Source organism: Hevea brasiliensis, unplaced genomic scaffold, assembly GCF_030052815.1.
Source record: "Hevea brasiliensis isolate MT/VB/25A 57/8 unplaced genomic scaffold, ASM3005281v1 Scaf26, whole genome shotgun sequence".
Classification (NCBI taxonomy): Eukaryota; Viridiplantae; Streptophyta; class Magnoliopsida; order Malpighiales; family Euphorbiaceae; genus Hevea; species Hevea brasiliensis.
In genome coordinates, this window is record NW_026614762.1 from 91,142 (window position 1) to 102,856 (window position 11,715).

At 33.8% G+C, this 11,715-nt stretch overlaps 1 protein-coding gene across 5 annotated transcripts; it reads left to right on the forward strand.

Annotated features, from left to right (window-relative positions):
• The first annotated feature begins 216 nt into the window (after positions 1-216).
• On the forward strand, positions 217-11,268 carry LOC110632499 (light-mediated development protein DET1). 5 transcript variants are annotated; one of them, XM_021780751.2, is made up of 13 exons: positions 217-473; positions 825-926; positions 1,150-1,226; positions 1,714-2,132; positions 2,238-2,466; positions 3,124-3,297; positions 7,038-7,151; positions 7,235-7,291; positions 7,795-7,875; positions 7,964-8,128; positions 8,251-8,346; positions 10,585-10,684; positions 10,886-11,268. In XM_021780751.2, exons 3-13 carry the CDS (start codon positions 1,182-1,184, stop codon positions 11,020-11,022), a joined length of 1,617 nt encoding a protein of 538 aa, XP_021636443.1. In that variant the 5' UTR covers positions 217-473; positions 825-926; positions 1,150-1,181; the 3' UTR covers positions 11,023-11,268. The 5 variants fall into 5 exon arrangements, with proteins under 5 accessions (XP_021636443.1, XP_021636442.1, XP_057997859.1 ...); XM_021780749.2 differs by having other exon boundaries at positions 218-473; positions 1,150-1,253; XM_021780752.2 differs by having other exon boundaries at positions 219-473; positions 1,150-1,253; positions 7,083-7,151.
• The last annotated feature ends 447 nt before the right edge of the window (positions 11,269-11,715 follow it).

Genomic DNA, 11,715 nt, shown 5'->3' on the forward strand with positions numbered 1-11,715 from the left:
TTGCTTTTTTTTTAAAAATTATTTCCCTCATAATAAATTTAAAATAATACTTTTTTTCATGAAAATAATTTTGATTCTCCAGTTTTAATGTTAACCAGGCACTGAAAAATATTTATGCACTTCGTTTTAGGACTATTGGCGCTTTGGAGCTCACTAAAATTTTAAAAAATATTAAATAATAATTAATTTGATAATTATATGTAATTGAAATTAAAATAAATGGGGGAAGAAGTCAATGTTAGTCCTTTTCCCTATCCGTACATTGTAGATATTCCAATGGCTTGTAACTTGGAATTCACATAGCCAAGAAAACCAAACCCAATCCTAAAATCTGAAACTCACCCTATAAACGCACATCACTACTTGTTTTTTATTAATCCTATCTTGAATTTGGTAAATCTTTCCATCATTCATGCTTCAATCCTTCAACCCTTCTGGCGCTTGGGACTAATAGCTCTCTTTGTGCTGTTCGGGTAAGTTTCAATTTTTCTTTTCTTGATTGTTTCTTCATAACATGGGTTTAGGCAATCAAAGAGCTTCAGGCATTGTTTTGATGCATAATTGATACTGAAAACAAATTTCTTTTTTCCTTTATTGGTTCAGCAGATTCTGGGTGTTAGTGGGTTTTTTTCTTATTGATAAACCAAATAACAAGCTCTAAAGAATTTTTTAGAAATTCTCTCTCATCTATTTAAGTTTTGCCTGCTGCCATCCTGGTTCAAAAGTCTTTTTAGATTTATTCAGACGTTTTTATGAAGTAGCTGTTTGATGGGTCTGTTAAAAATTCTGGGTCTAATGCCTGCTTCATCTTGTTGCTACTGCAGCTTCACTACTTGAGTCCTCGATTCCCAGTCCCACTTGCTGAACTTGATTGGCAGGCTGGAGCTATTTCATTGTTCATCTGAGGAGCTTCGTTATTGATCAATGTATAAGTTGTCCATAGCTTTAATATAAATAGTGATATGCCTAGTGTCTGGCTAAATTGTTCAATACTGAAGTAAAATTTTCATTTATTAGTTGTTCACTGGACATTTTGTATGACACTTAGACAGCAATGAGACCATGAGTTTTGCTTTTATTTCATGATTGAAAACTTGCTTTGTGCAAGAAAAGCTACCTCACACTCTCTGTCCCAACTTTGGTTTTCAGGAGTACGGTCAATTGAAGTTGTAAAACTACTGATGTTCAGAAGCAGCAATGTTGTTGCCAGGATTTTTGAGCGCCAAGTTCGTACTCCTTCTCCTGGCACTAGTGTACTCCTCCATCCTACTCTTGAAATCTTTTTATTTCACAAACACACACTAGGGTTTTAAGTAATGGAATCAGAATCAGTTTTGGAATTGGAAACAGTGTAATGCAATGGACTGAATTGGTTTGAAACAAACTGAATTGGTTGCTGACTCTGAATTTCTTTTTATGCTTTTAGCAGTTAGGGTTTAAATAATGGAATCAGAAACAGAGTACAGAATTGGCTGAATCAGTCTGAAACGACTTATATTTAAAACTTGTCAATGACACAAATACACACACACACTTGTTTTCTTTTGGATGGAACTTGGATTAATGTTTGAAATAACTTCTACTTAGTAAAGACTTGATGATAGATAGACTAATATCCATCCCCCGCTTAATTACATATAATTGTCTGTTTGATAGTTTGTATAAAATTATTGAAGCTTTTCAGATCTGAATCATGGGGTGGCTTGATTACAGGTTCATTGTGCTAGGCAATTCTATGAGAATTTATTCCCAAGTTGTACTTTATATGATGTTGAGTGCCCAGATCATTCGTTCCGCAAATTCACTGATGATGGTCAGTACCTCATTAGTTTTAGCAGAAATCACCAGGATCTGATTGTTTATAGACCAAAATGGCTCTCATATTCATGCAAAGAAGAAGATTGTGATCTTCCCTCAAAAGCAAAGAAGTTTGACAGCTTCTTCACACAACTGTACTGTGTTTCACTTGCTTCCAGCAATGAGGTTATATGCAAAGATTTCTTTCTTTATGTGGAGAGTTGCCAATTCGGTTTATTTGCTACTTCTACTGCACAATTTCATGATACACCTGCTATTGGAGGTGCTATTCAGGGAGTCCCCTCCATAGAAAGGATTACTTTCCACCTTTTGAGGTGTGTGTATCCATTCTGTTTTTGTCAGTAGTGACATGATTTATTAAAACTTTGTTCATAAAAAGTTTTGCTGTCTGATTTTTATTCTCTTATGTGTTTAATTAGATTGGAAGATGGAATGATTCTGGATGAGAAGGTCTTCAGGAATGATTTTGTTAATCTGGCACACAACATGGGCGTCTTCTTATATGATGATTTACTGGCAATTGTGTCGCTTCGTTATCAAACTATACACATTCTCCAAATTAGAGAATCTGGTAACCTTGTTGACATTCGTGCTATAGGTACATTTTGCCGTGAAGATGATGAGCTTTTTCTCAATTCCAGCACTCAGGCAAGTATTTTTGTTTTAAAGCTTTTTATAGGGCTTCAGACTGCACCCAGGGCATTTACAATAATTTATAGAAAAACTGGTTAATATACTAAGTTACTAACAATATGGTGGTGATTGGCCTAACAGAATTGTCAATCTTTCTCTCTTTTTTACTTGGAGACATATAATTAAGCAGACGAGCAACAAAAGGAAGGCAGTGTACTGAAAAAAAAAAAAAGGAGGATTAAAGGAAAATTTCAGTAAAATCATAAAAATGAAGGAGAAGTGGATAATACGTCTTTTTCTTTCCTCTTATCTTGGTAAGTTCAGAAGAGTTAGGTTAAATTTCTTAGACACGGGAAAAATTGAGAAGGATAAGGACTTGCAATTTTTTTGTATGTAATGTAGCCGACACTGAAGGTATAAGCTCATGCAAATAATTATTTCATTCGTAAGCTTCTTTCAAATTCCTTTGACGTTTTAGTATGCTCAACTTTATGCATATGCACATGCTTTGATGAACATGAATTGTTTTTTACCCAAGCAATAATTTGGCTAGTGAAGGCTTACGGTGTGGTGTATCATGTCTGGAACTTAAAATTTGCATTTGGCCTGTAAAGACTTGTATTTTGGTGTGCTGATCTGAACTCAAACTGATGGCTGATCAATCAATTGCAGTGCATGGCAATTGCTGACAAAAGTAAAATGCATCAATCATCTTGGAGTCATGTTGAAAACAGTGTGCATAACACCCAACCCAGTTCAGACAATTCTTTTCTGAGTGGCATCAAACAACGCTTGCTTTCTTTCATTTTCCGAGGAATATGGAATGAAGAAAGACATAACTCCATGGTTGGTTATTCAACTTTCTAATCTTGCTTTACTTTTAGGCCTGAAGAATAATGCTATATTGCGTGTTGAAACTGAGAAATTGAGTTTGCTAATGTATAAGTTTCTTTGATTAGTAGTTCTTGAATCTATTTTAGGTTCATGAAAGTGTTTAATTGTGGATTTGAAATTCCTATAAGAAGGAATCCATCTCATATAAGTTTTCATCTATATTTGCAAATCTAATCAATTAAAAATAAGCTGCCAATCTAATCAATTAAAAAACAAGCCTACTTTTTCCAAAAAAATTTAAAATAATTCTTCCGTCCAAATATAACATTGAAGATTAATCTTATACAGCTATTGCGTGGTTCAAATAATTCATGTAGTTGTGAATAAGAAGGGCTACTTTTCATATTTTCTTTATTATCTAGTTGTGTTTCTTGCCTTATCATTACGGAAAAAAAAAGGGTAACTGTGCTGATTATGCATTCATGTCTTGCTTGCATAATTAGGGAAGTTTTGTGTGAAAGTTGATAATATATTACTTCTTTTTGCCGTGATCGTGACTATTTATATTTTAACATTTACTTTGTATCAATGGCAAAGCTAGATACTAATTTATGGTGACCAAACATAGAACAATAATTTCAAGTCCAACTACATTGAAATCAAGTTTCAGTTGAGTTGAGCTTGTTGAGAATTATGGACCCAGGTGTGTGAATGTCAAATTGGCTGGCTACACACTGAACTGGGCCTGAAACTAGGCTCCATCACCAAAATGGCTTAGGCTATTTTGGTTTGGTTTGCCTACACTATACCTTTTAATTTCTTGTACATTGTTGATGTGGGACTTGTTCCTGTTAGTGGTATTCCAACACTCCTCAAGTGCAACTAGGTTTAGCTCAGACTTACAGGGGCTCACAACACGAGCTGGGTTATCACTTGCCATTGCATAGGGTGGCCCATCTAACTTGGGTTTGGCTCCTCATGGCTCTGCCCTCAAAGTCTAGCTCACTGGGCTAGCCCATGGATCCACTTGAGTTTGATTCGATTAGCTCAGCTGATGGGTCAAGCTCATTGGGGCTTAACCCTTGCTTTCAGGTCCCTGACCTACGACTATTGGGCCTTACTACTCTAATAACAATGTTTAGAATTACGGACCTAGGAATGTGAATATTAAATCGGTAGGCTGCACAAACTGGACTCTCCATCACCAAAATGGCTAGTTTGGTTTGCCAATTTTTTATGTCTTTAATTTTCTTGTACATTGCTGATTTGGGAATTGTTCCCACAAGTGATATTCCAATAGAGCTAAACTACCATTATCAACTTAAATTTGGGAATGAAAGTTGATAAATATAGCATAGCATTCTTTATGATGCATAGAGAAATTGGTTGATTAATGTTGCTTCAAAGCTTATTGCTAGATAGTTTGTTTAGATAGTTTAAATACGTGCACAAAAACACATAAAAGAAATTAAGAATAAAGATCATTTTTGCCTACCCAAACTTGTAAATGGTGTCCAAATACACCCAAATTGAAATTTATGGTAAATTTAGGATGATGCTTTCAATTTAGGATCAATTTGCTCCAATTGTTTTTGCCAAAAATATTAAAATAATAATTTTAAATAGTAAAAAAATTAATTTCATTTCTTTCAAATTATTAAAAATTTTCACCATTTCAACTCAACTCAACTCAACTCAACTAAGCCTTTATCCCAAAAATTTGGGGTCGGCTATATGGATTCGCTTTTTCCACTCTGAACGATTTTGGGTTAAAAAATAAAAAAAAAGAAATTAAAAAATTAAATGGAATGGTAAAATCATAATATGTTAAGCATTCCAATCTCTAATTTTCTAATCATAATTCAAATAGAATCCCACTTTAATTTCCAATTTAAAATAGCAATATGTATGACATCAAAATCCTATTTCAATTTTCTAAACACCACAAGGATGAGGAGTAATGCAGAATAGGAAGATGATATTCTCAATACAATTTAAGAATTATATTCTATGTAAAATTAGGAAAATTAGGATTTTTGTTTTTTAGGAATTTTATTCTTATTAGGTCTATTATTTAGGAATTTTATTATTTTCTAGTTTATTTTGATTTAATTTAGTATTCTTAATTAGGATTGAATTAGGGTTCTAAAATCTTAACGTAATTGGGATTCCTAATACTATAAGTAAGACTTAGGGTTTCTATTGGTATTAGATCATACTTGCCATGATAATTTTATGAGATTAATAATATTTTGAGAATTAGTTCTCTTTCTCAAGGATTGGTCCTTGTTATTTGTTTGTTCTACATCAAGGAGAAGTCGGGAAAATCCAAAATGACCTACAAAATTATGATGTTCAACATCAAAATCGCATTTCCATTTCCAAGAATCCACAAGGAGGAGATACGAAGAAGTCAAGAACCCAAAACTCAAAATTGTTTGTTGTGGGCACTTCTTTTGTTCTCTTTACTAGGTTGCTCGTTGCTGGTTTAGTTTGGTGAGACCAGAATTCTAGTTGTTGAAGCCAATTCTTATGGACGATGTTTGCTTTGGTTAGGTGGGACCAAAATCAAAGCCATTGAAGGCAATTATTGCAGCTATATCAGTTGTATACTCGTGGTGAGTGTATCCAGTTGCTCTTGTCTGGTGAGGAGGAAAAATGATCTCTCTCCCTTGGTGATAAAGATATTTTGAAGAAAACATCTTGAATTCTTGATCTCTCTCCCCATATGTAGCCTCCCCCTCTCCCTTTCTCTCTCTAAACGATTTTGAGATTTTTCCCAGTTTAATGAAAAATATAAAAATATTACTTCAATAATTTTGTGTAAAACTTGGATGAAATTGATCCTAAATTAAAATCTGTCCTAATTTGGCCATAAAATTCAATTTGGCACAATTAGACTTCCCTTGCATGTTTGGGAGTTCATTGACATTTATTCCAAAGAACTTACATGGGAAGACTCATAAAGAGTACTCGCTTCTAAACCACATGTATAGCCTATAAACATGAGGGATGTGTGCATGTATATAGTTTAAGCAAACCTATTTATGTTTCGCTAAGCTTTTAAGGTTGATGCTTGTTTAGTGAAGAAAAATTGTACATGGAACCATTTGCATCTTGTAATGATTATGCTTTATTACCCAATATATGTTCCAGAATGACGCGTTAGACATGCTTCATGCTCAACATCGTAGCTGATAGCATGCAAGATGTAATAGTGGCATAAATTGAATTTTATTGAAGCCTTAGTTTCCTAGAAACAGACAAAAGACAAACCTCTTAGCAGCGTTGAATAATGCAAACCAATTCTCATTGAATCAGAAAAATGACTGGTTTAATTATTAATTGAAGGATTGTTTAGCCTTTATTTGTGTGGAAACCCAAATATTTTGATTGAAAGTAATATCTGACCACGAAGATCGTTGTATAAAAAGACTCAAAAAGCATGGAATTCCCTGTGTGAAATATTGCTACAAGAAAGGAATTGTAGATGTGATGCTTTATGAAAACTTTTTTCCTCTTTGGTGCTTAGGTGCAGTTGATGCATTGTCATATTCTTTAATATTGTTCTTAGTTACAGTCTCACAGAAAGGTTTCTGAGGTTGCAGAATCTTACATTTATTTGTTTGCTTAGTTATTTTTTGTTTCTTCTTCTGTAAAGAACTATGTGATGATGTATAAAGTTTTTTTTCTTTTACTGTTCAGTGGCTCTATAATTGGACAAAGTTTAGAAGTTTCATAAATATTTTTAGTTCATAGGAACTCATGGCTTTTATTGCACTGCTTTGCACCATCAGAGGGTCCAAGGCTTGAAGAAGAAGTTCTATTTCCATTTTCAAGATTACGTTGACTTGATTATCTGGAAGGTGCTGTAAGGAATATCATGTGAATTTAATTACACATATCAACATGAAGTGCGACTGCTTATTTTTATGTAACCCTTGAACAGGTACAATTCTTGGATCGGCATCACCTGCTAATCAAGTTTGGTAGTGTAGATGGAGGGGTGAGTCTTTTCCTTTTCTTTTTTTGCCAATTTATGATGTCACAGTAGCCTTAAGAATTATTCAAGTGCATAGACTCATGCACTCACTGCCCCTCTCTCCACAACATAAAAGGAGAAGATACGCGCATTAGTCCTTTCCTGATGAGAAAATGAGTGAAATTCAGCTAAAAGGCGCTAATCCTTAACCATAGCCTGTAAGATTGGTAAAACAAACTCCCTCCCTCAAAATCTCTTATATTTCATACCCTTTGCAAAATCCAAAAAATGGGTGAGAGGATCAAATAACCTTTTCTTTTGCTGTATGAGAAATACATTTCCCAGGTCCCTAACACCTATGCCATTTGTCCAGCAACAATCAAGAGATGCCCATTATTGTATCTGTTTAACCATCTGCTGTGCAATAAGCAATTGACTAATTGATTTAGCAACTTACATGAGTAAACAATTATTTTGCTTTATGGTGGAAAATCTAGATGATGGTGATTGTATGTTTGTTGCTTCAGGTATCAAGAAGTGCTGATCACCATCCCTCATTCTTTGCTGTATATAACATGGATACAACTGAAATTGTTGCTTTTTACCAGGTATTTACTTGTGAGCCAGTTCTTTGCTGTATGTCATCTGTGAACTTCTTGCGTTTTTCTGATGCTTGTGATCTTCTACTTCATACAGAATTCAGCAGAAGAGCTTTACCTCTTGTTTGAGCAGTTCTGCGACCACTTCTATGCAACATCAAGAAATTCATTGTACATGAATTTTATATCTTCCCATTCAAACAACATTCATGCTTTTGAGCAACTACAGTCCATAAGGAATAAAGCTAGCAGCTTTTCACAGGTTAAGTATCATTGTATGAACTTTCATGTGGAAATTATTTGATAACAAATTTGCTCCATTTGTCATATATTGCATCGTCTATCCTTCCATTGTGTAATGTAATTCACTAATGGATTCTGCAGTTTGTGAAAAAGATGCTGGCTTCTTTGCCTTTCAGTTGTCAATCATTGAGTCCTTCTCCCTATTTTGATCAATCTCTCTTTCGCTTTGATGAAAAGGTTTGATTCCAAAACACAATTGGTTTCTATTTTGTGTTATTGCATGCCTACTACATACCAGTGGAAATTCTGATTGGCATGCCATGTTTATTTTGTGTTAACTCACGCGTTTAACATGATTTTGATCAACAATTCAACATGATTATGAGCCAGTTAACTAATAATGTTAGATACTCAAACATGAACCTATTTCTTTTCTTACTGTTTACTTGGCCCTTTTAACTTGCTATTGACCACTTTAACTTGAGCAGACACTAACTGCTTAAAATGTAAAAGTGATGCTTTAAACACTACCTATTTAGTTTAAGGAGTTGTTTGATAAATATTTTGGAAGTAAATTACAAAAACTTCCAACATTTGCCAAAATATACATTCAGGTCTTTCCTTTTTTAAAATTATTTATGTTGGGGTCCTTAACTTTATGATTAGCTTATGCTTAGTCCTTATGTTAAAATAATATATAGTTTAGTAATTGAAACTTTAAAAAGAAAAGTTGTTTAGAGCTTGTAATTTCACATATGACGTACTTTAGTTTTAGGGACTAAAAGGTTATTTCATTTAAGCCAAAGAAATATCATCTCTTGGTAATTGTGTTCTAGAAACTGTAAAACTCAAAATTTACTTTAAGATGATGATGTTTAGACTATATAGGCTTTTGTAATCTTGTGTTTTTGCTAAGATCAATATGCCACCTATGGTCATGACAAAAACAACCAACTAAAACCTTCTAAAACTTAAGCACTTAAGCTCCATTTGTTTCATGGAAAGTACCTTACTTTGAGGAAAATATTTTCTGAGAAAATATCTCACTTTTTATTGTTCGGTTGCAGTATTGAAAATTAATCAAAAATCATTTTTTGGCATTTGCAATTTATTAGGAAATATTACTTTTCTTTGGAGATATAAGACAATGTTGGGATGCATAAAAGCCACTTTTTTTGTATTTATTGTTTAATATGAGAAATTGCATAAAAAATGTTAAAATATTATTATTGCCTTAAATTGTTATTATTATTGCTTGCGACTGATAGTGGTGGGTGACAGTACTGGACTAAGGTGTATGTGCTTATATAGTTCGTATCTTCTTTTCAATGAGTCTGTCAAATCTGGTTCCACTGACCACTTTTCATAAGCATCTCAAATTTCGTATAATGTAGAAATATTTTCCAATGAAATAAACAGTACCTTAGTTTGCTAACATGAATGCTGGAAAACATCCAGAGTCCACATGGGAAATCTAGAGTTTGCTTAGTGATAAAAAACAGCCTTGGCTCTGCTTGCACCATAAAGATTCTACTTCTAGGTATAAAAACACATATCTATAAGAACTTGTGATATTAGTTTCAGAGCCATGTAATTCTTTCCTCCAATAAACATTGTGCATGCCTACCTGAAGCCTGAACTTGTGATATATAAATACCACCCACTTTCAAAAATGGTCTCAAATGAAGAGATACCAGGAAACAAATCCAGTGTAACTGTGCAAGTGAAGAAGGCTTAATAGCATAATGTCCACTTAATGACTGTCTAAAACACCACTGAGTGACTCGAAGGAATTTCAAAATGAAAGTTTGGTGACAATTGTTTCCTGTTGCTCTTATAGGAAAAAAAAATGAAATAGGCTTGCTCGTGTTGATTAATAGAGGGCCCGATGTTGAAGATGAATCATTTGAACTTGTAATTGTGAAGGAAACTTGTGGACTGTGAAGGTTTAGAGCCTCATCCTTTCCAATGGCTGGTTATCAAATTCTCATCGAATCTTCAAATGGAGCATAAAATATGTTAAAACAATGAAAGTAAGACATTGTATAAGAAAGCACAAAACAACCTAACCCATCCAACCCCCTCCCCTCCAAGAGGAGTGAACAAGTGAAATGAAATAGTTGCTAAAGAAATTTCAGGGTTAAGAAAGGAAGAGCGGGCGTTGAGGTACGAAAGAGGGAAATTACTAAGAGGAATTAAGAATATAGGTGGTTTTAGATACATGGGGTCGAATCTATTCTCTTGGCTATATCTACTCTTTTATGTTTTTGTATTCTTGATTTTGTGTAGCTTTTTTAAAGTAAAAGCTAGGTTATGTTTTCTTCATTTATCCCATCTTCTGGAACAGATCGTGTAGTAGCTTTATGATTTTTGTGCACGTAATACGTTCTCATGTCTGTGAGCAAAAATTCTACTACATATTTGTTATTTCTCATGTTTTCTTGTTTGTTACCATTCATTGTTGTTCTGTTGTAGCTCATATCTGCTGCTGACCGGCATAGGCCTTCAACAGACCATCCCATCAAGTTTATTTCTAGAAGACAACCATGTACCCTCAAATTTAAGATTAAGCCAGGTATGAATTTCAGGCTACAGCGCTTCTTAGATCAAAATGATCATACCCAATGTATTCTTAGAAATAGTTTTACTTCTATGATCCTCATTAAGAAGTTCATTTTCATTTTTCATTCGAGGAAAATGAGTTTTAGATCATTTTACTAGCTGGTTTAGAATGTTTTATGTGGTAGGTCTAATTATGTTCCGGCTTCTGAATTAGGTCCGGAAGCTGGAAGTATAGATTGTCAAAAAAGAAAGGTCTCATCATTCCTTTTCCATCCATTTTTGCCACTAGCTCTCTCAATTCAGCAAACGATGTTCTTGCAGCCATCGGTTAATATTCACTTCCGAGGATGAATGAAGATACTAGTTCTTTTGCTTATCAATGTCCATTTTGCAGTGCAGCCTCTTCTGAGATTTGAGATGAAATTGTGAACATTATAGAGTTATTACGTCCTAATTAATATATGATTATTCAAATGGATGTTAATTTATTTTTCTTTTATTAAATGAAAAAGTCTATGGTTAGCAGCCAAATATTTTGAATATCCAAATTATGTTTTCATACCTAGTAAGGGTATATTTGCATTGTTGTTGATGCTATTTTAAGACGTGCTAATCATACATTGCTATTTTGAAAAGCAATTTACTTGTTTGATAACAAAATAGAAAATTATTGTTGAACAAAAATATTATTTGGTATGTGTTTCGTTAAAATTACGGTTTTAAATGTTGTTATGAGCAAAATAGTTAAAAAAGGACACATTAATAAATATATAATTTTTAGTTTTCACGTATAAATTAATAAAGAGGGTGTTTTCAATATGACTTGGATCTTTAATGCATTGAGGGTGTTTTGGGTATGACCCGTGCATTGACTCATTCTTTGCGGGCGAGAAGCCATTTTTTGAAGGGGATCCACCTTAGGTTGCATGGGGGGAACTTCTGAAGTTTCTTTAGACTTAGCTTCTAGGCTTGAGGGTTGGATAGTCATTTGTGGAGGAGGTGAATGTTTCATTGGCTGTTTGTCTTTTCTTTTGGGAGGTAAGG